Genomic DNA, 26,642 nt, shown 5'->3' on the forward strand with positions numbered 1-26,642 from the left:
GGAATCTCGGAGGAGCCTTCTTCTCGATGGGCGTCCAACTCAGTCCTGGACCAGGGAAAGGGCGCTCTAAAGCCCTTTGTTTTGGGACGAAACGATGGGACCTTCCCAGGATGGGCAAGTGGCTCGTGCAAGGATGGCACCCGGGAGTCTGATGCTTAAAGATTAATCTAGAAATACCGGATAATTTTCCCCAAAACATTTTATTTTGAAAATATCAAACGGTACAGAAAAGTTGAGAATGATATAAAGAATACCCGTATCCTCCATCTGGGCTCAACAATTAACATTATGCTATGTTTGCCTTATCTCTATTTAAGGTTATCTTTTCAGAAAGCTGTAAACATCAAAGCGCTTCATTCCAAATAGCATGCAACCCTTAAGAATATTCTCCAAACTAACACCACCATCATCACACGTAAGAAAACAGTAATATTCTAAAACCACTTAATATACAGTCAGTATTCAAATTTCTCCTAAGGTACATTTCTCCTAAGGTACATTTCAAAGGTTTTTTTTTTCCCCCAATTCAGTTTCACAACACTGTATTTTAGTTATGGCTCTTTTGTGTATTCATATTTTATGTTAAAATGACAATTCCACAGGAAGTTGCAAAGATTTCCCCCCCAATGGTGACATCTTATGTAATTAGAATGACAAAATTAGCAAGCATATATTGGTACAGTGCGTGCCTATGCGTTTGTCATTGTATTGCATGAGATTTGTGAAACTGCCACTATTATACAACTATTCCATCACCAACCTCCCTGGTGCTACCCTTTTTATAGTTACATTCCAATCCTCTCCCTCACACCATCCCTAATATATGGGATTCCCTAGGAATCCATTCTAGTTGTGACAAGCTGTAGGTCATCTTACTGCCAAGTACTAAGTACTCCATGGTATAGACATACCATAGTTTATTTTAACCACCTGATACCTAAAGGTTTTGAATATTAATATAGATTGTATGAACATTATGTACAAGTCTTTGTGAACATAAGCTTTCATTTCCTGGGACAAATGCTAGGGAATGGAATTACTGAGGCATATAGTTAAGTGCATGTTTGGTTTTATAAGAAACTGCCAAACTGTTTTCCAAAGTGATTGTGCCATTTTGCATTTCCAAAAATGTATGAAATCCAGTTTCTCGGCATCCTTGTCAGAACTGGTGTAATCACTTTATTTTTAAAAGTTAGCTAATTCTGATAGGTGCATAGAAGTATCTCAAGATTTTAATTTACATTTCCCTAATGGATAATGTCGAATATCTTTTCATTTGCTTATCTGTCAACTACAGTGAAATGTCTGTTGGTATCTTGTGCATTTCTAATTTTTTTTATCAATAAGTTTTCAGAGTTCTTTATGTAGTCTAGATACAAATCCTTTGATGGATATGTGATTTGCAAATGGTTCTCTCCCAGTCTGTAGTGTCTTTTCATCCCCTTAAAAGTATCTTTGTAGAGAAAAGTTATCTTAATTTTGAGGAGGTCCGATTGATCATTTTCCCCTTTTACAAAACATGCTTTTGATGACATCTGCAAGTTCTTTCCTTAATCCTAGTTCTCAATGTTGTGAGGGGTTTTCCCCTTATGGATAGCTTCATTAATGATCACTCTTCTTTCCTTTATATCATGACTTTTTGAAGAATCCAGGGCAATTTTCTAATATCCCATGTTCTGAAATTTTCTGTTTCTTATGGCATCTTTTATATTATCCCTATGCTTTCTGTATTTCCTACAAACTGCCAATTAGGTTTAAGAAAATTGATTAAAATCAGGCTAAAGATCTTTTGGCTTATTACACTACAAGAGGAGGCACATTATATGGGCTCAGTTAGCTATATTGTATTTTCACTTGGTTACAAGGTAAATGCTAGCTCTCTCCTTTGTTAAAATATGTCCTTTTGCAATTATTATATAAGCTATGGTGATTCTTGTATAGCATTAATAGGAAGAATTTTCATACTCATTACCTCATAACAACTTTGTGAGGTAGATATTTTTCCTCCTGTTTGATAGATGTGGAAATCATGTCTCCAAGAAGTGAAGAGATTTGTCCAAGGCAAGTGGCAGAACCTGACTCATCCAGATCTTAAAGAGTTCAAACTATGGGTCCCTTCCAGTTCTCAGTATACATTTCAGTATAATGAGGAACCAGCCCTCAAAGGAGCTTTGGGGTTGAATTAATAACATGTCATAATCAACATACCACTTTGATATTGCTTGTATTAGAAAACACCATCCTGATATACATTTACATTCTACCTGCAAAACTGGAATTTGGAGAATTAGAAGATAAAATATAAGAATACAGAATTATATTTTATCTTCTAATTAACCCAAATAAATGTACAATAGTGCACGAGCTGAATGAACAACTGGTTCACAGGGAGTAAAGCGCAGTGGCTGCCTAGAAGTGGATTCTGCATTGGCTTAATCAGAAATTGAAGGCTTGGCTGTGTAAAAATTTAGGTAGTAAATTAAGTGCTGGGACAGAAAGTCTTTTTGTAAGTGACAATCTATCACATGACAGCAACAATTAAATGTTGACAATGGAAAATGGCTGTGGCAAGGATCATCAGCTCAGCTAATGGGGTTATGTATTTCTCCCAATAAAAAGAAAAAGCAACATAGGACTGTCCTTCAATTTTGATGTTCTATTAAGTTCCATATTCAAAGAACAAAAAAACAAATAGCTTTCCTTGGCATCACTGTTAATGGCTGGCCATAATATATTTTCCATAAAAACAAAGTAGACATTTTATACATTAACTCCCTTAGACATTTTAAAATTATATTTTTCAAAAGTCTTTAGAGTACTAAATCCCAAAGTTAGCTATCCGTCATACTTCCACTCATAAAAATGACTATCTTTGAGGTTCATGGAATCCTCTTCATTCTAATATTGACTTAATGAACAAACTTAGATTATGCCATGGCGTAGACTCTGGCCATACCTCTTTCTCTCATCTAACTTTATTGTAAAATGGTTTCACAAACATCCTTTCACTTACTCCTCACAACAACCCTGTGAGGTAGGCATTCTGAGGCTTAGAGGTGGGCTTAACATTAACATAGTAAGGGAAAGAGAATCCAAACCTAGCTCTTCTAATTTTACATCTAGTCTTAAGGATGAGCCAGGTAATCTCTTGCCCACTGAATTCCACATCTCAGTGTCTGGATTTTACTGTCTATACAGACATTCTGCAGCAGAGATGCTATCTTTAAACTGTATAATATACATATTTTCAGAAACAATGTCCACTTTAATAAAGACATTTTTGCTATCACTTACAACTGCACCATTATCGCTTATAAGACCCAAATCCAGTTTCTTCTGTCTTCAATTGCTCCAAGGTCTATTTCCAAGGTCATAATAAATGTCTGGAATACAGTATCCTTGAACTAGAATTTGGATTATGTTTTTCTACACTTGAAGGTCTAGATTAACTTTCTTTCACTTGTCCATAAGAAATGGTCATGATTTTTTTCTTATAGAAACTATATGTCATTCATCTAATGGTTAAATAGGATTCTATTCCATTTTACAAATGACACTATTTTTTTTTCTTTTTTTGCAGTGCTGGGGGTTGTACATGCAAGGCAGTACTCTACCACTTAGCCACAATGCCAGATCTCCACTAGATTTTTTGAATCTCTATCTTAGCCTCACTGGCATTTTTTAGCCAAGAAAATTCCTCCACAGTATGGACTTTTTGTTGAAAATGAAGTTTTGAAGTCTGAGAAAATTCCTTTTCAGCCTCACCACATTCACAGGGTTTTTCCTCTGTATGAACTTTCTGATGTACAGTGAGGTTTTTTCTTTGTCTAAAAACTTTGCTACAATCATTACACCCATAGGGTTTCTCCCCTGTGTGGATTCTCTGGTGACCAACTAAATTCCTCTTGGAGGTAAAAGATTTCCTACATTTCTCACACTCATAAGGCTTCTCTCCAGTATGCATTCTCTGATGTACAACAAGGTTTTTATTCTGACTAAAGTCTTTTCCACACTCATTACATTTATAAGGTTTCTCTCCAGTGTGTATTCTTTGATGTACCATAAGATTTCTACTAGAGGTAAGAACTTTTCTACAGATATGACATTCATATGTTTTTTCCCCACTGTGAATTCTTTGATGTTCAATAAGATTTCTGTTGTAGGTGAAGCCTTTCCCACACTCATTACATGCATAGGGCTTCTCACCAGTGTGGATTCTCTGATGGGCTATCAGGTTTGAGCGGTAACTAAAGACTTTCCCACAGTCATTGCATTTATAAGACTTTTCCCTTGTGTGAATCCTCTGATGTCCAATGAGGCTTTTTTTCAAGATGAAGCACTTGCCACACTCATTACACTCATAGGGTTTTTCACCACTGTGGATTCTCTTATGTTCAATGAGGTTTCTGTTGGAACTGAAAGCTCTTCCACACTCACTACATTCAAAAGGCTTTTCTCCAGTGTGGATTCTTCGATGTACGAGCAGGCTTGAATTGTAACTGAAAGCCTTCCCACAATCCTCACATTTGTAGGCTTTCTCCTGAGTATGAAGTTTCTGGTGGACCATGAAACTCTTGCTCATAATAAAGGTTTTCCCACATTCTCGACATTCATATGGCTTCTCCCCATTATGGAGTCTCTCATGGTCAATGAGATTCCTGTTAGAACCAAAGACCTTACCACAGTCTTTACATTCATAGAGATTCTCTCCAGTGTGGAACCTTTGATGTAATATGAGGCTCTTCTTCAGAATAAAAACTTTTCCACATTCATTACATTCATAGGGCTTCTCTCCGTTGTGGAGTCTCTGATGATCAAAAAGGTAAGCACTCTGAGTGAAGGCTTTCCCACATTCAGTGCATTTGTAAGGTTTCTCTCTGCTATGCATCCGCTTGTGGTCAATGAGGTTTGACTTAGAACTAAAAATTTTCCCACATTTTTTACAACCAAAGGTTTTCTTTTCTGTGTGGACTCGCTGATGTAAAAGGAGGCTTTTACTTCGAATGAAAACTTTCCCACATTCTTTACACTTGTAAGGGTTCTCTGCACTGTGGAGTCGCTGATGGTCGACAAGGTAGGTGGTCTGAGCAAAGGTTTTTCCACATTCATCACATTTATAGGGTTTTTCCCCAGAGTGAATTCTCTGGTGCAGAATGAGGCTCTTCTTCAGAATGAAAGCTTTCTGGCATTTATTACATTTATAAGGTTCTTCTCCTTTATGGAGCCTCTGGTGGTCAATGAGGTAAGCGTTTTGAGAGAAAACTTTCCCACACTCATTACATTTGTAAGGTCTCTCCCCTGAATGGCGTCTTAGATGTATAATGAGGCCTGAATGCCTATAGAAGCCCTTTCCACATTCCTTACATTTATAAGGTTTCTCCCCAGTGTGGATCCTCTGATGGTTTAAAAGGTAAGCACTTTGAGAGAATGCTTTCCCACATTCATTACATTTATATGGTTTCTCCCCAGAATGGTTTCGAAGGTGCATTAGAAGGCTTGAGCGCTGAATAAAGCCCTTTCCACACTCCTTACATTTATGAGGTTTCTCACCAGTATGGATTCTCCGATGGTTTATGAGATGTGAAATTTTATTTAAATGTTTACAACATATGTCACACTTATAGTATTTCTTTCCCTCAGTACCTATTAAACTTTCAGAAACAGCTGAACCTAAAGTCAAGCTTTCTCCAAATTCCTTCCACTTCTGGCCCCGTTTTTCTGGTAAAGTCCTTTTCTTCTTGTCTTGTTCACACAGGGAACCTTTTTTCATTGCATCTACCCTTTCTCCTGTTTCATTTCCCCACTGATTTTCCAAAACTTGCCATTCACATTCTTCCTCAAAACCAGGGACCTGGGAAACACTGCCTTGAAGTCTTTTTGATATTCCTTTCTGAGCATCTGCTCTTTGAGAAATACTTGGCTTTGATGTCACCTCCTCATTGTCAGTCATGGTCTCCCATTCTGGTAAAAGAAATTAAAACACAAATGTTATCAGGTTCCTAAATTTGTGAGAATAGGATCTTCAAGTTTCTTAAAACCATGTTTCTAGTGATAGAGTGAGTGTCTAGAAAGTGTGAGACCCTGGCCTTGATTCCCAATACTGGGGCAAAGAAAGTATCCATCTAGGGGTTAGGGGTGTAGCTCTGTGGTAGGCATGTTACCCATGGGGTTGAGCTACACTCACCTATTCTTTTGTAATACTACCCCTTTGCCCTGTTTAGGATAGAATGTTCCATGGAAGCTCCCTTTGTGTGTCCCCTTCTCTTGCTCTGCCTTTGGGTGTGGCCTTTCTAGATGTTCAGTCAGCCTGCTGACAGCAGATATCAAGAAGCTAGACTCAACCCCTGAAACCTGACCCATTGCCTCATTTGAATGGCTTCTCCCCTTGGAGCCATTAGAACCCAAAGAAAAAGGTATCTCTGTCTCTTGCATGATTATTTTATGTATCATAGTTCACTTGGAGTGACCTTGAGTGTTTTAGTTGTTAGAAATGCAACACCCCTGAGTTCAATCTCTAGTACCACCACCCAAAAAAGAATGTTTTCAGGGCTGGAGTTGTAGCTCAGCGGTAGCGCACTTGCCTAGCATATGTGAGGTACTGGGTTTGATCCTCAGCACCACATAAAGATAAATAAATAAAGATATTGTGCCCATCTAAAACTCAAAAATATTTTTTTAAAAAAGAATATGGGAGAAAGGATAACATCTTCAACAAATGGTGCTGGGAGAACTGGAAATCCATATGCAACAAAATGAAATTGAATCCCTTTCTCTCACCATGCACAAAAGTCAACTCAAAATGGATCAAGGAGCTAGGAATCAGACCAGAGACTCTGCGTCTAATAGAATATAAAGTTGGTCCTAATCTTCATCACGTGGGGCAGGCCCCAAATTTCTCAATAAGACACCTATAGCACAAGAGTTAAAACCAAGAATCAACAAATGTTTTTCTCAGCAAGAGAAATAATATGTGAGGTGAATAGGGAGTCTACATCCTGGGAACAAATTTTTACCCCTCAAACATCAGATAGAGCTCTCATCTCTAGAATATACAAAGAACTCAAAAAGTTAAACAACAAAAAAGCAAATAACCCAATCAACAAATAGGCCAAGGACTTGAACAGAAACTTCTTTGAAGAGGATATACAGTCAATTAACAAATACACGAAAAAAATGCTCACCATCTCTAGCAATCAGAGAAATGCAAATTAAAACTACTCTAAGATACCATCTCACTCCAATAAGAATGGCAGCCATTATGAAGTCAAACAACAATAAGTGCTGGCAAGGATGCGAGGTGGGGCGGGGGGTACACTCATACATTGCTGGTAGGACTGCAAATTGGTGCAGCCAATTTGGAGAGTAATATGGAGATTCCTTGGAAAGCTGGGAATGGAACCACCATTTGACCCAGCTATTCCCCTTCTCGGACTATACCCAAAAGACCTAAGAAGAGCATACTACAGGGACACAGCCACATCAATGTTTATAGCAGCACAATTCACAATAGCTAGAATGTGGAACCAACCTAGATGCCCTTCAATAGATGAATGAATTTTAAAAATGTGGCATTTATACACAATGGAATATTACTCAGCACTAAAAAATAATAAAATCATGGCATTTGCAGGCAAATGGATGGCATTAGAGCAGATTATGCTAAGTGAAGTTAGCCAGTCCCTAAAAAACAAATGCCGAATGTCTTCTCTGATATAAAGGGGGTGACTCAAAATGGGATAGGGAGGAAGAGCATGAGAAGAAGACTACCACTAAATAGGGAAGAGAGGTAGGAGGGGAAAAGAGGGAGAAAGGGAGTTACACAGAAGATGGAAGGAGAACCTCATTGTTATACAGAATACATATATGATGTTGTAATGGGAAAAAAAAAGTGTGTCACATTAGATTGGATAGAGAGAAAGGATGGGAGAGGAGGGGAGGAGTAGGGAGGATAGGAAGGGCAGCAGAATAGAATAGACAATATGATTGATGTATGTACATTCCATGTATGTATTATATATCAAAATGTATTCTATTGTCATGTATGACTAAAAAAATAAATAAATAAATAAAAATAAAAAATAAATAAAAATAAAAAAGAATATGTTTTCATAAGTGTAAAAGTACACAGTATAAGTTACTATGGACAATAAAATAATAAGGCTGCTAGATACAAAATTAATATACAAAAACATCAGCACTTTCTATATGCAAATGAAGTCAATTATAAAATATTAAAGACTAATTCTAAAGAATAAATATCACTAGAAGTATATAAGATCTAGACAAATGTGATTTTAAAATACGCCTGAAACAGAGAAAAATGCAGTACAGAAAAAATGAAAGGGTATGTAAGGTTCCTGAATGGAAACACTCAGAATAAAACTGTCAATGTAAAACATGATCACACATAATGAAATATTATGCAGCCATTTAAACTAGTACTACAAATAATGTATATTCCAGTCAAAATTCAATTGTGTGGCTGATTCTCAGTTCTCAATGTCTACTTCTCTGTACAATCCTATTTTTCCAGTAACACCTCACATGCTACCTCCTTTATGGGCTTTCCTGATCTCCAGGAATGAGTTTGGTTGCTCTATCTTCTGTATTTCCACATATCAGATTTATGTCACTATTGCATCAATTATTTTATTCTGCCTTGTATTTGTTTATTCTTTCTATAATCATCTCCCAAACCATGATAAATTATTTGTGGGCAGAATCATATCATTTTCACAGGAACACCACAAGATACATGTTTTTAAAGTTTGTTGGAAGCACAAATGGCTGAATTTTTTTTCTTTCAAGTCAGGATTTCTTTGTTACCTAGGCTGATCTCAAACGATCCTCTTGGCTCTGTCTCCCAAGTAGTTAGCACTATAGATATATATCACTGCACCCAGTGAAAAAGTTTTTAAATATTTTTATTTTATTACTAATTAAAGAAATCTACTTTATATTTTTTAACCTTAAAAAATTAGCAATAGTTTAAAACAATGGGATTACTAACTACAAACGAGAGCAGAATAAAAGGAGTATTTGTAAGAACTGCTGAGAAGAGTAGAGAGGGTATGGGTCACTATGGAAAGCAATTTGGTAGTATGAAGCAAAAGCCTTAAAGCAAATCAATCACATAGGCCCAGTTGTACTTCTAAAAAATAAGGAGGAATAAAGAAAGGTTTTAGCCACAGAGATGAGGATTATGACAGCAATTATCCAAAAAAATATGAAAAAAAATAAGAAAATGGCTAACTAAATTTAAATTATGGTACAAATTATGTAGCCAATATAGTGACTGCAAAGAAAGAAAGCTATAAATATATATACATGTATGTGTGTGTGTGTGTGTGTGTGTGTGTGTGTATTTTTTTTTTCAATATACACTAAACAACATATTTAAAAACCCTCTAAACACATAGGAAAAAACACCTGGGATATATCAAAATGTTGACAGCAGTTGTCTGCAAATAATGAGGTTGAAGTGAATATTCTTTCTAATAGTCTGTTTTCTTTTTGGTTTTTTTTGCAGGGGTACTAGAGATTGAATTTAGGGCACTTGGCCACTGAGTCACATCCCCAGCCCTATTTTATATTTTATTGAGAAACAAGGTCTCACTGAGTTGCTTAGTGTCTCACTTTTGCTGAGGTTGGCTTTGAACTTTCGATCCTGCTGACTCAGCTTCCCCAGCTGCTGGACTAATAGTTTGTTTTCTTAAATAAGCATAAACTACTTTTATAATCAAAACAGATAAGATAAAGGTAAGAATTATGGGAAGACGTCCTTACCTAGAGAGGTCACATTTCCATAATTCTCCAGCATAACATCCCAGTACAAGGCTCTCTGAATTGGGCCCAGACATGCCCATTCCTCTGAAGTGAAGCATACAGACACCTCCTCAAACATTACCAACTCCTGAAATAACAGGTTTGTGTTATGGGTATGAGTAGATTCCAATGTTTAGGAGCTCCCCTACCAAAAGGTTCCTTTCACTTCTGGGGAAGAAATACATTGTCAGGTCACGATGAGAGCTGTGGATATCAGGGAGACATAAAGCGACCCCACAAGGTCGGTTTTCCAAAAGCATGGACCTTGATTTGGATATGGGAAATGATGGGACACTCCAGCACCAGGATGAGAGAGGACCCTTCAGCAACAATTAACGCAGTTCAGACAAGAAGGAAAGAGGATGCAAACCTTACCTGGGGCTGGGCAGTTAGGAGCATAAGTGCCATTAACTGATTTCTTGGGTTCTCTTCCTGGGATAGGGCAGAAGCCTCAGGGGCAGGAGAATCTGAGAAAGAACAAACTGCATGTGAGAATATTGCTGTTGTGGCTTACCACCCCAGTCTAATATCTTCTACAAATTAGGAATTCAGAATGATCCAGAGGGGTGGGGATACAGCTCAGTGGTAAAGTGCTTGCCTGGCATGCATGAGGCCCTTGGTTCAATCCCCAGCACCACAAAAGAAACAAACAAACAGAAACAAACAAACAAAAAAACAATAAAAACCAGAATGATCTAGAACTCCAAGTCTAAGCAATGATGTCTACAAAATGACCTACAACCCTTTTCTGAGTGACTCTCATGTCCAGGACTGGAAAAACAGAATTATAGCAATAAGAATGGATACAAGTCAGAAGAACCTAGGAAGGGACAAGAGAGAGAACCATCCGAACAGCAGAAAGAGACTGTCACTATAAGGGATTCCCTTATAGGGTAGGAATTCTGTTTAGGAAACACTTAAAAATACTCTCCTCTTTACAGTGTTCAACCAAACTCAGCATTAGCTTCATCCAGAGAGATATTCTGGAAGCAGGAAGATGAGCCACACAAAGGGTTCTAGAAAAATGAGTACCATGTGGAGGATCCTGGAGGTTGAACACCACTGTGTCAGAAAGAGGATTCAGATGAATTTCAGCTGATAAATGGCTGCTGGGAGATGCAGGAACAAATGCTGTTCCAGGAGCACTCAACCCCTCCTGGAGAATGTCCTGGTCCTGGACAAGGAATGGACCCTGAAAAAAGCAAAATAAAATAAGCCGGCTCTTCTTGTATCTCTAGAAAAGGGACTCACCTAACCATTATGGACCTCTTTCTGCCCTCAATCTAGAACTGTGAGATCACAAAGACCCACCTCAAATATGGAGCATCAAACCAGCAGTAAAGCTTTGCATTGAGAACAATGGAGCTGCCCTCTAGCCCCCTCACGGCACTGGTGACCTCTCCCACAGGAGACTGTACAGAACGGTGGCAACAGAAGCCAGACCTGGGTGTGGGTTAAGGAGGGAATGGAAGTAACAAGCAGTAATTAAGAGCATGGATTTAGCTTCAGACCTAATTTTTTATCAGAATTGGATTCAATCACATCTCTTCTATTTATTTACCCCTTTACTTATTCCTTCCTGCTCCAACACAAGTAACATTGGAGTAGGCAGCTAGATACTTAGCTTTGCTGCTAGCTCAATGTCTGACCTAAGGCAATCCACAGAATCTTTTTCTGTTTCAGTTTTCTTGTCTCTCAAATGAAAAAGGATGGGTTAATAATTTGTAAAGATATAAGCTCTAAACTTCTTCATTTTATGATTAAAACAAATAAGCCTATCCTTGTGGCCAATACCAAGTTTGAGTTATGGTTCAGACTTCTTCACAGAAATATTTTTAGTGGGCTACAGATTTATAGAAAAAAAATTATACACATGAGAGGCTATCTTAAAAGTCCCAATCTAAAGGTCAAGAATGTGAAATCTTATCAGAAACAAATATCTCAACCTAACCCCTTGTCTTGCAGAATTCTCAGTAAGGGGGACACAAAGGGAGGTTTGGTTAGATCTGGAAAGCTTCGTTCTGCCTATGCCTTTTATGCTCCAAGCTTTTACCACCATTTCAATCGGAATTATAGAAATAGCACATATGCTCATATGCTTCTGTTTAGGGGAATACTATCATCTTCTTCAAGGTGTTCAACTAGACTCAGCATGAGCAGGTTTCATCTAGGGTGGCAAAGTGGAAACAATGCTATTGTTTTGATTGAATTGGGCCCAAAAACCTCAATCATAAATCCACTTCTCTGCAAATATGTTCTGTAATCTGAATAGCATATGAACCTGCTTTAATTTGCATTAAGTTGCTAATTATTAATGAAAATTACAGGGTCACCCACCAGCCCCACCTCAATTATTTTCTTCCCTCCATTCACTCCCTACTCCCAGCCTTTCTCACTTTTAGTGCTGGTCCATCAAGGTCTTTCTGCAGCTCCTCTACCAGGGCCACAGCCTCCTCGCCACTGCCAGGACGATGGAGCTGCACCCAGGTCCGAATCTCCCCAGGCAGGATGCTCAGAAACTGCTCCAGCACCAGCAGCTCTAGGATCTGAGCCTTGGTGCGTGCTTCTGGCCTCAGCCACCGGCGACAGAGCTCTCGGAGCCGGCTCAGAGCCTCCTGGGGTCCAGATGTCTCATGGTAACGTAACTGTCTAAAGTGCATGTGAGAGGTCTCCCAAACAGAGGAGCTGCTCCCTTGGAAGCTGGTTCCCCATTTCCAGGTATCATCCTTCCCTTTCACAAGACCCTCTTGTCTCAGAGCATTGTGGGCCCAATTTTCTCTCGTCATTGTTGCCTTTTTAGAAAGGTTCCTCTCCACGTCCCCTTAATTCTTGCTTGGTTTCTTCCTTAGAACTTGGAGAACTTCATCTATAAGACCTCAAAAAATCATTGTTAAAGTTAGCCCACAGAAACAACCAAGTTTTCCAGACCCGTCAACTGCCAGTAATAAACAGAATCCTGAAAGCAAGTGTCTACGCTCCAGAGAGTGCTTCCTCTAATAGAAACCCTCTGCCTAAGGCCAGAGGACACAATACTCCTGAAACCAAACACATGGAATTCCTTTGGTCTTTATTCATAAGAGCTCTTCCATTTAATTACAATAAACTATTTACCATTTTAGATTTTTAGATATTTCTGTAGTATCTTTTTAGATATTTCTGTAATCTGATATGGGCTTTTTAGATATTTCTGTAATCTGAACACATTACCTCACTCCTAAACCTTAGTTTCTTTTAAAAAATTTAAAAATATTTTTTAGTAGTAGATGAACACAATACCTTTATTTGTCTTTATGCAGTGCTGGGGATTGAACCCAGTGCCTCACATGTGATAGGCAAGAGCTCTACCACTGAGCTACACCCCCAGCCCAAGCCTTAGTTTCTTGACTTGTAACACAGGGATAATGGCCGTTCTTACTTTACAGCATTGCAGGGTTGTTGTGAGAATATGATGTCTAAATACATTTCAAGTTGTTTTTTTAATTGGTGCATAATTGGACAGAATAGTAGGTTTCACTGTGGCATACTCATACATGCAGATAACATAATTTGATCAATTTCATTCCCTAATCTTACGCTCTTTCTCACACGCTCTCTCTCTCTCTCTCTCTCTCTCTCTCTCTCTCTCTCTCTCCTTCCTTCCCTCCCTTTCTCCCTCCCTCCCTATCTCTCTCTCTGGTGATACTGGAGACAGAAGCCAGAGAAACACTTTATCACTGAGACATACCCAGCCCTCATTTCAAGTTTTGAACAATACCTGATACATAGATTCAAATGTTAGTTATCTTTCTATAATAAGCACTCTTTCCTATGTTATACAGTCAACAAGTAATCATGATTTTAACTCTTATAATGGAAAAAAATTCTAAAATTCAATTAACAAAAAAGGCTGAATTGATTTCTGTGTAGTTTGCTGTATATACTATCTAATTAATTATCTGATAATCATTTATTCTGTTAAAATATTTGGATAACTATGAATAAAGTTTCATTATATAGAACTTAGGCTTACTGCTCTCTAGAAGTCACCTGATCTTTAAAACTATTATTTATTTTTCTGATTATAAAACAGAAAGTTTGTAAAACTGGGAAACATGCAAAAAAAGAAACCCGAAAATAATAATTGCTATTGTTCTGGAGTATGTCCTTTTTCAACGCACCAATTTGTATCACAAGACTGGATCTGACTATGTTACTCTATAACTTGCTTTTCTTGCACAGTATGTTGTGAAAAAGACATTAAGTATTGCTTGTTGCTTTTGAGAGCTGTATGAGTCCAATCATATTTAAGTAGTTCCCTGATCACTAGATATTTGAGATTATTTGTAATTCTCCCCTATTACAAATAAGGATACAAAGAGTATCCCTGCTGATGAATTTGGGGTTTCATAGCTGATTTTTTCTTCAGGAAAAATTTCTAGATACAAATGTTTTTAATCTTTTAAGATGATAACAGTTACATCACCACCAGTGACATATGAAAGCATTTTCATCAATTTTATTTAACAGAGACATTTAAAAATAACAAAACAAGGGAGGCAGAAATATAAACACAATTTTAATTAAATATGTAAATACAACTAATAGAATAAAGACAGAAAGTATTTGTGAAAGGTAATTTTAGATTGGGCTTTAATGAAAAAAAAAAATCAGGGAAGCCATTCCAGGAAGAAAGATACTGCATTTTCAAAAACAAGGAGTAACAGCACATATCCCTCTATTAAAAATGGGTTTTCCAGAGCTGAGCATTGTACCACATGCTTGTAATCCCACCTACTGGGGAAGCTGGTGCAGGAGGATTGCCTATTTCAAGGCCATCCTGGCAAATGTGTCAAAATAAAAATTTTAAAAGGGCTTAGGAATAGCTTAGTGGTAGAGCACTTGCCTAGCATGTGTGAGGCCATAGGTTCAATCATTAGTACCAGCAAAAAAAAAAAAAAAAAAAAAAGGAAGAAATGGACTTTGCAGTGCTTACCTAGCATATATTTGATCAAGCTCTGGATTTGATCCCCAGAATCACACACAAACACACAAAAAAAAGAGAGGTGGGAAAAAAAAAAGAAAGAGGAAAAAAGAGAAAAAATTTTAAAAAGAAAGAAAGAAATGAGCTTTGCAAACCAGAAGAGTAAAGTAAACTTCAGAGGCAAGATTATAGATATAGACTGCGGTTGTGGCTCAGCTGTAGAGCGCTCGCCTAGCATGTGCGAGGCCCTGGGTTCGATCCTCAGCACCACCTAAAAAAAAATAAATTGAAGGTATTGTGTCCTACAACTAAAAACTAAACTAAAAAAAAAAAAAGATTACAGGTATAGAGCAGGAAAAAAATATTACAGGTATTGAGAGACAGAATAAGGAGAGATCATGTCCTGTGAGCAATGGGCAACTATTAGAATTTGTCCCGCATTTTCCCCTTTTATTCTTAAAAACATAACAAATTTACTTGGTTAAACATTTACTTGGTTTAAAATTACAAAACACATGCTATGTTATTTCCCTCTCCCTGTTAGTTTTTTATGTAGTTTTTCTAGTTATTTGTGTCATACACATATACACATAAGGTTTTGTATTTCCCTGTTTTCACAATGGTAGAATACCATGAATAATGTGCTGTTTTCCTTTTCTCAATTTTCCTGTCCATACATATCCCCTCCCCCTCGTTTTTGTAGATGCACTATAATTTATTTATCCACTTATGGGACATTTAGGCAGTTTTTAATTTTTTCCTAATACCAATAATATTATCATTAATAACCCTGGGCATACATCAATTTGCACGTGTGAGGGCACACATCAATTTGCATGTGTGCAGGCACACATAGAAAAATTACTTAAAGCAGGATTACTGGGTCCAAAATTGTGTGCATTTTAAATTCTGATCTTACCATTAGGCCTCATAAGGATTGTACCAAATCACAATTTACAATTCACAGCATGAACTGTGAGGGAATGCCTGCTTCCTCACTCTCTCACCAATGTGACTGTCAAAGATTGGGATCTCTGCCAAATTTTTAACTGGCACTGTGGGTGAAGAGTCATTTTGTTAACTATTCACATATTTTGCCCATGATTCTATTGAGTGCTGGATCTTGTTAATTTGTGTACTCTTTGTATCATAGGAAAATCATTTATTTGCTTACTATGGGAAATGCAAATTGTGTCTTTGCAACTTTGTCACAGATCATGTGACTTTACTTATCATGTTTTTGCCATGCAACTAATCTTTTCTTTTTATTGCTTCTGGGTTTTATGTCATGGTTACATAGACTTTTCCCACTCTGGGCCCTGAAGGGAGTCTTATATGGAGTCAGGAATTGATAAGGGAGGAATGATGGGGGAGGGAGGTTCATATATCAGGAAGGCTAGTTAGGTTTTTGCAACAGTCTAAATAAATGATTAAATTCTAAAAGCAGCAGCAGCAGGGATAAAACAATTGAGAAAACTTAGCAGTGTTTGGTGATCAACCTAAGAGTGATGGAGTGGAGTCTTTTAAAAGAATGTTAAATAATTTCCTACAGTAAGTTATCAGTACTCTATCCACATGTACTTTACCAATAAAAATAACATATTTTAAACACAGATTTCCGTTGCTTCTCACAAAAGGTTTATGAAGCAGAAATTACAAATAAAAGATACAGAGGATTCACACAAGTCCTCTCAGTTAAGTTTTGGGAGCAAATTGTGAATTCAGGAACCTAACTCCAAAGTCCAAAATAAGTCTATCTACTTATGAAACCCAAACAACAGCTGTTCTAAAACAATGGTTTCCAAATATGAATCCATGATAAAACTTTAATCTGGCAAGCTGCAAAAGGAGAAAAGCAATGGCCATACATAGTCACTGACAGGTTGGCAGTGACTTTTTGTTTTTCTCTGCAAAGGTCAGCATGTATTCTGAGTTTACAGTCTTAGTATATGTGTTCTCTGAAAGAACAGCAGTACACACAGTTCCGCTCTTCCAATACCGATATATTACAAAAGTAAAAGATGGCAACTGGTCCAGCCTAAAAATCAAAACAAAAGCATCTCCAGCAGTGGCCGGCCACTGCTCTAGGGAAGTTTCAAATTGTTAATGAGCATCAGCCTCAGAGAAGACTGAGCAAGAGCAGAAAGGCCTGAGCTGGGGAACCTGGCTATTGAGGCAGCTGTCCTGTTTGACTCCACACCAGTCCATCACCACGTACAGACCCAGGTCCGGTCGTCAACACCTCTCCCGCGCCGGCCGTGTGCCCAAGCCAGGCCACGGCGCTGACCCCGGCGATGACCCGGCATCCAGCTGAGGAGCGTCTGCGAGGAGGGTCAGCACCCCGGAGGGCCGGCAAGGGCGCGAACCTCCCTCCGCGCATGCCCACCCGCCGACCCCACCCCGACCCCACCCCGCTCACCAGAGTTCCTCTCGCAGTCTAGCCCTGGGTACTGTCGCCTCGGTGGCATGCCGCTAGGAGATGACACTAGAACCCAACGCGGCACCGGACCAGTCCCAAAATAATGGCCGAGCCCGGGACATCCCGACTTCCGGTTGCTCACCACCCCAATCGCCGACTCTCTATGAAGACACGTCTCTATGGTCCGTGGTTTTCCCCAGAGGAGGCGAGGAGGGGCGGAGCTCCTGGGCCTATGGATCTTCAGATTGTTGGTCTGTAGGCCAATTTTCTGATACAAGGCTGGGGATACTTCGAGGAATCACAAGATGTTTGACCCTTGAAAGATGTCTATTGCTGGTCCCCAAAATTAGCCGACTGCGCGTCCTGCATCTCCACCCCCGAGACAGACAGACACACACACACACACACACACACACACACACACACACACACACACACTTTTCAGTTGTATATGGCCAGCAAATAAAGAACATTTAAATTGAATGAAGCTAAAGTTCAAACCAGAACTGGGATATTACTAAAAGAATATAACATAACTTGTGGGTCACCCTCTTTAACATTTTATTTACTTCCTACATGAGTCCTTTGAAATAGATAATATTGTCATAGCTTTAATGACACTGAAAGTGTTTCATAATTCTCTGCCTAATAACTAGCAAGTTATTGAAATTCAAAGAAAGTGCTCTTTCCACCAACATATGTAGGCTTTTGTCCACACTGAGGCAAGCAAACCACTCAGGATTGGAAGGCAAGACGCAGATGGGGAGAAAAGTCAGGAAAACCAGTGTGAAGAGTGTCTTCAACCTCCTGAATGTTTTAGCCATGGTTGGCTTTTAGAGAACTCATGTCAATGTGAATGAAAACCTTCATTAATATGCCCTGTTCACAAGGAATCCATCTAAATGTTTGACAATCTGATGTAGGGTAGAAAGCAGGGAGGTTGCTACTGGAGTTCACACCAACTGGATTTTTCATATTACTATTGAATACACTCTGCTCTGGAGAGGCCCAAAAGTGGGGTTAAAAAAATTTTCTTAAAAGGTATAGTAAAGAAAATGTTAACTGAGGCCCTTCCTTGCTTTAGGGTTTTGGAAAAATAATGGATCAAGTTACAACACAGAAAGGGAATATTTTCAAACACTAGAATTCTTTGACAGATATTAAAAGTAGATTCTGCTTGCTATTTAAAGAATATGCCCTTTTTGCTCTATTACATGGTCAGCTCTCCTATCCTTTAATTTTTTGTACACCTGTGAAGAAATGTCTGATACCCATCTTGGGTCAGGAATGGATCCTTGTTCCCCAGTGTTGAAGATGAAAAACCTGAGAAATGCTGAGGCAAGCATAGAAAGCAAGTTGTATTTAAGAAAGTGATAGCGACTGACTTCTCCGAAGAGAAAGGGGGCTTCAGAGCTGGAAAACCCACGTTTGTTTGTGTTTGTTTGTGTGTGTGTGTGTGTGTGTGTGTGTGTGTGTGTGTGTGTAGGGATCAGCACAGTGGGCTCATTTTATAGGATTATTCTCTTAGCCTTGTGTTCCCTCCATCCTCATCTATCTGTCCCTTTACCACTCTACCCATCAAACGGCTATAGAGCTCTGATTTATATGAGTATGAAAATAACAAGCTTCATATAGAAGAAAGTCAGAATCACTTTATTCTAAAAAGTCAACTCCTTGAAGAAAAGCAGATTGAATTGCTTTCTTCCTACTCTGAAAGAAGGTAGAAAAGAAAAGGCCAGTAATATAAGAATAGCAGAAGTTTATTGGAAGAATTATCACTATTTCCTGCAAAAACAATTTTATGACTCCAGTTTAATAATATTAGAAGTGACTAAAACCAGTCTGGTAACTAAAAACCATTTAATAATATGAGCATCCTTTTATTTACACTGGATGGAAAAATTAAAAAAGGAAGTCTGTCACTGAAGCTATAGACCTACAATAAAATCCAGTCTTCTGGAATTTACATACAATACAATTACTCAACTAAATCAAGTTTTTGGTTTCAATTTTCTACGAAAATTGTATAGTATACACCATCTATGAAAGAAACCTCTAAATCCAGGGAAATAACATTTTTCTAAGCAGGTTTCTTTATGTGTTTCCCTATAATTGCAGTTATATTAATTGAGATTTCACATCTTCCTCTCATCTAAGAAAGCACACATTTTTATTCCACAGAGAGTAGTTCTACATAATCAGGATATAGTGGCTAAAAAGAGTACTTCTTCATATGCCTCAGGAAAATTCAGGGAACTAAAACCATGAGATAAGGTGACAACACAGGAAGCCAGCAGATGATAAAAACAAGGATGGATAATACACAGTACTGTCATGATGTACATTTCAAGAGGGCAGGGTTTCTGACAGAGAATAGGAAAGAAATGGCAGTACAGAGAGGTACACGGCTTGAGGGAGACAAAAACTAGTAATTGAGGGACTTCAGAGGAAGCACTGCCCTAGGGAATAGCCAGGTTCCACTGGAACAATGTGAAGAAAACACACTCAGAAATAGCCCCTGAATTCAGAGGATATTATGAGAGGAGTTTAAGAATGGTCATAGCTGCAGGTTAAACTCCAAGACAAGAGCTGACAGTAAGGGTTTCAAGGGACTATGTTCCTAACATTTCTGGGCCAAGAAAGTGATCTTTTGTATTCAGATCCTGGTGACTACTCAGCATTCTTCCCTCCCTGCTTCTGAGGAAGATTTTTCTCAATGATAAAAGAAAGAAACCAGATTGGAAAGCCTCAGCTCCTTTCCCCAATTCCTAGCTTTATAAGAGTTGTATGAAGAAAAGAAACTTGCAGCAACCAAGATTATGAAAAATGAGCCAATATGGCTAAAAATCATGCTGTTAAATAGAAAGTTTGTTGAGTTGCCAAACCAAACTCAGAACTACTTACTACTAGACTTCTTCTTAAGTTTTTACACTTGGTATTCTGTTCATTACCTGAAAACATACTGTTACCTTTGGCAAAAGTTCTGTCAAGTGTTTCAAAACATTGCTATAATACTTGTATACCACTACTCTTGGGCTATTATTATTTACCATGTATCAGGCTTGTCATCCATTATATGCACAATTTTATTTAATCTTCACAGCAATCCTGTGAGGCAGAGAATTATTCCCTTTTTACAGAAAAGTCTGAGCGTTTAAATTGACTTGTCTAAAATTGACAAGTGAATACTTGGCAGACTTGATATTAAAACACAGATCACCTACTAAGCTCTATACAAGATGTGAAGGCACTTTCACTACTTTTATTATGTAATGATTCCTGGAACTCTTTATAGTTTTTGAGCCTAGGATTGATTCAATTTCATAAAGGAACATGTTTTTCTAGTTGCCCAGCACATATTGGAAAGATGGAGCCTATATAGTTCTTCATCATCTGCAGATCCTTCCACTACTGAGGGAAAGTAAGATGCCCTAAATATTTTCCTGTTCTTTTTACCTAACAGCGATCACACACTTTGTTGACAACTCTATAGTCAATTTATTTTAAAACTGCAAAAGACAAAGTATAATTTTACTACCAGGAAATCACCTGTAGAAGGAATTGACTCACTCATGGTTCCACTACAGCTAAATGCCAGTATTAAGACGTAATTCTGAGACTTTAGACTGTATACTATGCGTCTATCCCAGAACAGTTGAGTGAAAATGAGTATGGACTTACTATATTTAAAAAATACTATATTTTTTTCCCTAAATATAAAAGTAAAACATTTTCATTGTAGAAAATCTAGAAAGCATAGAAAAGTATACAAAAGAAAATAGAAATAATCTACAATTCTGTCACATAGAGATAACATTTTAGTTTGCTTTAAGGTTTTAAAATTTTTGATTTTTCATTGAAATTTTTCTTTTTTTTTCTTACTAGAGGTTAAACCTAGAGGTGCTTAACCACTGAGCAACATCCTTAGCCCTTTTTATTTATTTTGAGACAGTCCCTTTAAGTTGCTTAGGCTTTGCCTCATTGCTAAGGCTGGCCTCAAACTTGTGATCCTCCTGCCTCAGCCCCTGAGTCACTGGGATTACAGGTTTATCTTCTATTTTATCTAAATCATTTGCCATGACATCACATATTCTAGGGCTATTATGTTTACAGTGGCTGCAGAACCATCATATAGATAGAGCAGCATTCATTTAACCCCATCCTATTGAAAACTGAGGTCTCTCTCCCTCTCATACATTTATGTACGATGCTAGCATGAATATCCCTTTTGTAAACCTTTGTCTATTATTATTTTCCCTATATGGATTCTTAGAAATAGAGTTAAAATTAACACTGAAAAATTGTTTTTTAGAAGCATTTAGCTATATTACTGCCAATGTTTGTTATTTACAAGGTTTCTTTCTCTTCATTATGTTTTCTCTGATGTTGAATAAGTTGTGAGCTGTAACGATAGGCTTTCCCACACTCACTACACTTATAGGGCTTCTCTTTAGTGTGCGTTCTCAAATGTAGAATAACTTGAGAAGTCTGCCTGAACGTTTTCCCACACTCATTACATTTATAGGGTTTCTCTCCAGTGTGGACTCTCTGATGATCAATAAGGTTTCGATTAGAAGTAAATGCTTTCCCACACTCATTACATTTGTAAGGCTTCTCTCTTCGATGAAGTCTCTGATGTTCATTAAGGGTCTTCCTTAAGATGAAAGCTTTTCCACATTCATCACATTCATAGGGTTTCTCCCCCGTGTGAATTCTCTGATGGTCCATAATCTTTGTATTAGAACCACAAGTTTTCCCACACTCCTTGCACTTGTAAATTTTTTTTCCTTTGTGCATTCTCTGATGTTGTGTAAGGTTTGAACTGCGACTAAAGGCTTTCCCACACTCAATACAAGTGTAGGGCTTCTCCCCAGTATGAACTCTGTGGTGTGAAATAAGCCCTGAACTCCGACTAAAAGCTTTCCCACACTCCTTACATTCAAACGTCTTTTCCCCACTGTGGATTCCCTGGTGCCGAATGAGATGTGACTTACCACTGAAAGATTTCCCACATTCACTACAAGTATAAGGCTTCAGTCCAGTGTGGATTCTCCGATGAACCACAAGGTTGGAACTATGACTGAAGGCTTTCCCACACTCCTTACACTTATAGGGTTTCTCCCCTGTATGGATCCGCTCATGCACTGTAAGGTTGGCACTCTGACTAAAGGCTTTCCCACACTCAGTACATACATATTGTCTCTTTTCAGCCTGAACTCTGTCATGTGTTGCCGGGTCATAGCATTGACTACCATCTTTTTCAGATTCTTGATCACTCACTTCTGTGAATGTTTTACTGTCTTTAACTGCCTTATGTTTGAAGTTTCTTGTCTTTCTCTTCATTTTCTATTGCTTGGAACATTCCAACAGCCTTGCTAGTCTTCTCTTTTCCTTCAGAGGAGCTTTTGAAATTTTGAATTCCTTGGCAACACCTATGTGAAATTCTCTTGAGAGTACAATTCAATTCTGATTTTCCTAGATTGATGCTTTGGAATCAACACCTCCTCAGTCTCAGTTTCAGCATCTGATGGGAGAAACAGAAATTGTACATGTCACCTGTTCTCTGTGATAGACCCTGTGGTAGATCGAAGATCATAGGGTCTTACTTGGAAGGGTAAGTATTCAAAGGCAGAGGAACTAATCAAAAAGATGAGAAAACTTAGCCATAAAGACCAAGTTAAAGGGTTCTGGAAAATCATGAGTTCCTCTTCGCAATAACTAGTACAAAGGGTATCCTGTTTTCCCCTTGCTTCACTTTCAGAACTGTAGCCATTTAACTCCTAATGACAGGCTCAAGTATAATCTGGTACCCAGAAAAAGTAAAATGAAAGATCCTTAGTTCAGTAACTGAAATGATTAATTGTCAGATCACTTTGATTTTTAGTCCTTGCTGACATATTTCCTAAGTACTAGTGATATACTGGTGGGCATACAATAGGCACTCAAAATTTATTTTATAGGATAGTGACTGGGACTCTTTTTGTGTGTGTGTGGCACTGGGGATCAAACCCAAGGCCTTGTATATGTTAGGCAAGTGTTCCAACACTGAGCCATATCCCCAGCTCTTAGCAACTGAAATTCTGTCTTAGGATATAACTAAGATTTCATCTTTTGCTCTAGGTGCAGGTACTAGGCTCCAGTCTAGGTCTCTGGATTTAAGCCCTATTTTGATAAATGTTAATACATTCTTTCAATACTGAATCCTAGTCACATCACAGCCTACTTTGTAGAGGCTGATCTGTAGCTAGAGCCAGCATAATATGCTAGTTGTATGTGTCTGCTTTTCACCATTTACCACACTGGCAGATTGGTCTACTGGATGAACCTGAGAGGCTAAACTGGGAAAGAAGATTAGTTATAATATGACAGAGGAACTCTGATAGGACCTTGCAAAAGGGAGAGAGTAGGGGACAGGACAACCAAGAGGGCCCAAGACAAGGGTTTTTTGTTTGTTTGTTTTTTGTTTTTAATTCCCTTGCAGTACTGGGGATGGAACCCAGGGACATTCTTTCTACTGAACTAAAAGCCCAGCACGCCCCCTTTTTTTTGAGATAGGGTCTTGCTAAGTGGCTGACGCTAGCCTCGAATCTGCCATCCCCCACCTCAGCCTCTCTAGTTCCTGAATTACAGACATACGCCATCATACCCAGCTTCTTTTCCATTTCTAAGCTTCTCTGAAATTTACCTTTTCTTCATACAATTCTTAAATTAATAATTATTTAGCACCCTATTCTGTACCATCACTGTTCTGAGTGTAACCCAAAGAAAATGTAAAGAAACATTGTTATGAACTGAATGTTTGTGTTTTTAAAATTCCTAAGTTGGAGCCCTGATCCCTGCAATGTTACCATATTTGGAGATTGGGCCTTTAAGGAGATAATTATGGTTAAAGGTCATAAGGATGGTCACTTAGCCAAAAGAATCAGTGTCATAATTTATAAGAAGAAACACCAAAGTGAGCTCTCGCTCTCCTGTACTCGGATAAGCAAAGGCCACGTGAACAACACAGAAAGTGGCCATTCACAAACCAGGATGTGACCCCTCAACAGAAACCAAATTGACTGATTTCAGACTTCTAGCCTCCAGAATTTTAACAAAATAATGGTGGCTAAAGTAAGCTAATATAAGAATAAAATATATTTACCTCTAAGAAGCTCTCAATGGAGTAGTATAATAAAATAATAAGAAAGCAAATTACAAATTTACAAATTACCCAAGTGGGAGATGAAGTGGAAGGGAGGAGCAATTACTGGGACTTAGAAGGCTAGAAGAAAGGTCTTCAAAAGGCAGAACTTTAGTTGAGCTTCAGAAAAGAAACAGGAATTTTTTTCTCAAAAGGAAGGTGCACAGGGTTGGTGTACTCACAAATAAGTGGGAAATTACACTATAGCATATACTTCATGCTGGCAGGGATTTTGTTTTGGAAACTTATTTTAATATATATACTGGAATTGAACTCAGGGGCATTCAACCATTGAGGCACATTCCCAGCCTTTTTTTGTGTTTTATTTAGAGGCAGGGTCTCATTGAGTTGTTTAGGGCCTTGCTAAATTGCTGAGACTGGCTTTGAACACAGGATCCTTCTGCCTCAGCCTTCTGAGTTGCTAGGATTACAGGTGTGTGCCACCAAGTCTGGCAGGGATTTTGTTTTGTTTACAAGTGTATTTCCTAGGGTCTAGAACAGACATAAGAACTTAGTCTGCACTCAAAATTCTTTTGTTGCTCAATCAACAAAATGAATATATGAAAGAATCAAGTTGCCTGAAGTGAATCCAGTCACAACACTAAAACTGCAAGACCAAAAAAAAAAATATATATATATATAGATAGATAGATAGATATAGATATAGATATAATTTGATGGTCAATGAGAAACAAGTTCTAAAACAAAGAATGAAATCTACTCTTAATTTTCTTTCCCCATTTTATATTCTGTTTTTCTATCTTGTTTTTCTCCTCTCCTGTTACTCTCGTCTTTCTTACTTATAAATTCAGTTTTTTAAGTCTTACCATTCATTTCTCCTAAGGCTCATATTTCCTTCCTCTCTGCTACCTCTGAAAACATTCATGTTTCTCTCAGCTTTATTAAGCGGAAAGCAGAGGAGACAGGCAGCTGAGATATTCCACAGGAAGTAAATTGAGAGAAATAAAAAGGAAAGAGTTCAAGAGATGTAGCCTAAGAGTAGAGTGATCATATATTTTGGTTTTCCCAGAACCATGCTGGTTTATAACTGCTATCCCAATATCATATTTAATAGTGCCTCTCTTTAACTCACTAAAGCATCCCAGTTTGGATAATAAACTTTGTATCACTCTCTCCAAAAGTGAAAATAGGAAAAGAATATTCTAGGAAGATTAGCCCAGGTGGCTTAAAGGGAGAAAAGAAGAATGGAGGAAGAGAAATGAATTAGGAAAAATATTTAGAAATGTGATATGGATGATCATTGCAGGATCTAGCACTTTGTAGGTGCTCAATAAATGTTTGTTAAATGAATGAACTATGAATGAGACAACAAGGAAGATTGTGACAGGGCAGAGGACAATGAAATCCAGCTATTCCAAGAAAGCATCCACATACATCAGATTAGATACAGAGGATGACTGATGGAAACAATCTAAGGTCATCTGATGCATATCTGATATATCAAGAATGGTAGTACAGGGGGCTGGGGTTGTGACTCAGTGGTAGAGCACTTGCGTAGCATGTGTGAGACATTGGGTTCGATTCTCAGCACTGCATAAAAATAACTGAATAAAATAAAGGTCCATCAACATCTAAAAAAAGAATGGTAGAATTGCCAAGCAAGATTGGGAAATGGGAAAACACTTCAGACAAAAGGAGAAGAAATGGAAAAATGTCAAGGATGCAAATTTGAGAATAAGACAGAAAACAGAGAAAGTAATGGAAATGTGTAATCTTACAAGCTAGGGATTGGGTTAGAAGGGGCAGGTAGGGGGAAAGAAATGCACAGGGATACACTATGAGAAGGTCCAGGATGTTTCTGCAGGACCCCAGTAGGAAACAGGACTAGACAGGAGATCAAGGAGGGTCACTCTAAAGAGAGTTTGATCAAAAGGAAACCTAACTACAGGCTGCCCTTTGCCCAGCTGAATGGAAAACTCCTTCAGAAGTCCTCTAAGAACCTCTAGGCATGAGAGAGGTGTGGGCTTTACTGGAGAAGCAGTAAGAGGGGAAGATGAGGCCATTGGGCTAGTAGGACACTATGGGTATTTAGGTAACTGTGCACATAAACTCAGTTTGGGGCAGCCAGCAAATGGATAAAGCCCAAGAAGACTGAACAGATTTTCTACTTATTAATCTCTGAGACTGGTAGGTAAGTTTTCTGATCCCAAGAAAGCCATCCATTTCAGGCTGTGAGGAACTTACAAAGGGCAGAGTCCATTTCCCACAAAGAGCAAGAGCAAAAGTGTCTTTAC

The 26,642-nt window shown here is 38.2% G+C and overlaps 2 protein-coding genes across 10 annotated transcripts in view; both read right to left on the reverse strand.

Annotated features, from left to right (window-relative positions):
* Positions 1-181: 181 nt before the first annotated feature.
* On the reverse strand, positions 182-17,376 carry Znf197 (zinc finger protein 197). 5 transcript variants are annotated; one of them, XM_040290080.2, is made up of 6 exons: positions 17,205-17,376; positions 12,222-12,691; positions 10,858-11,017; positions 10,201-10,292; positions 9,787-9,913; positions 182-5,961 (listed from the first exon to the last, which is right to left on the reverse strand). In XM_040290080.2, the coding sequence occupies exons 2-6, from the start codon at positions 12,609-12,611 to the stop codon at positions 3,641-3,643; spliced, it is 3,090 nt and encodes a 1,029-aa protein (XP_040146014.1). In that variant the 5' UTR covers positions 12,612-12,691; positions 17,205-17,376; the 3' UTR covers positions 182-3,640. The 5 variants fall into 5 exon arrangements, with proteins under 5 accessions (XP_040146014.1, XP_040146016.2, XP_077894123.1 ...); XM_040290082.2 differs by having other exon boundaries at positions 12,222-12,700; XM_078037997.1 differs by lacking the exon at positions 17,205-17,376 and adding an exon at positions 11,137-11,268 and having other exon boundaries at positions 12,222-12,356.
* A 1,976-nt stretch (positions 17,377-19,352) lies between these two features.
* LOC101959868 (zinc finger protein with KRAB and SCAN domains 7) overlaps positions 19,353-26,642 on the reverse strand; it is a 29,455-nt gene continuing 22,165 nt past the window's right edge. For 4 of the 5 annotated variants that reach the window (XM_078038002.1, XM_078038000.1, XM_078038001.1 and 1 more), the window contains one exon: positions 19,353-22,728. In XM_078038002.1, coding sequence (XP_077894128.1) covers positions 21,552-22,547 — 996 coding nt within the window. In that variant the 5' untranslated portion in view covers positions 22,548-22,728 and the 3' untranslated portion in view covers positions 19,353-21,551. The remainder of the gene's footprint in view (positions 22,729-26,642) is intronic. The other variant, XM_021735009.3, reaches the window with a different exon arrangement.

The sequence above is a fragment of the Ictidomys tridecemlineatus genome, chromosome 2, assembly GCF_052094955.1.
Source record: "Ictidomys tridecemlineatus isolate mIctTri1 chromosome 2, mIctTri1.hap1, whole genome shotgun sequence".
Lineage (NCBI taxonomy): Eukaryota > Metazoa > Chordata > Mammalia > Rodentia > Sciuridae > Ictidomys > Ictidomys tridecemlineatus.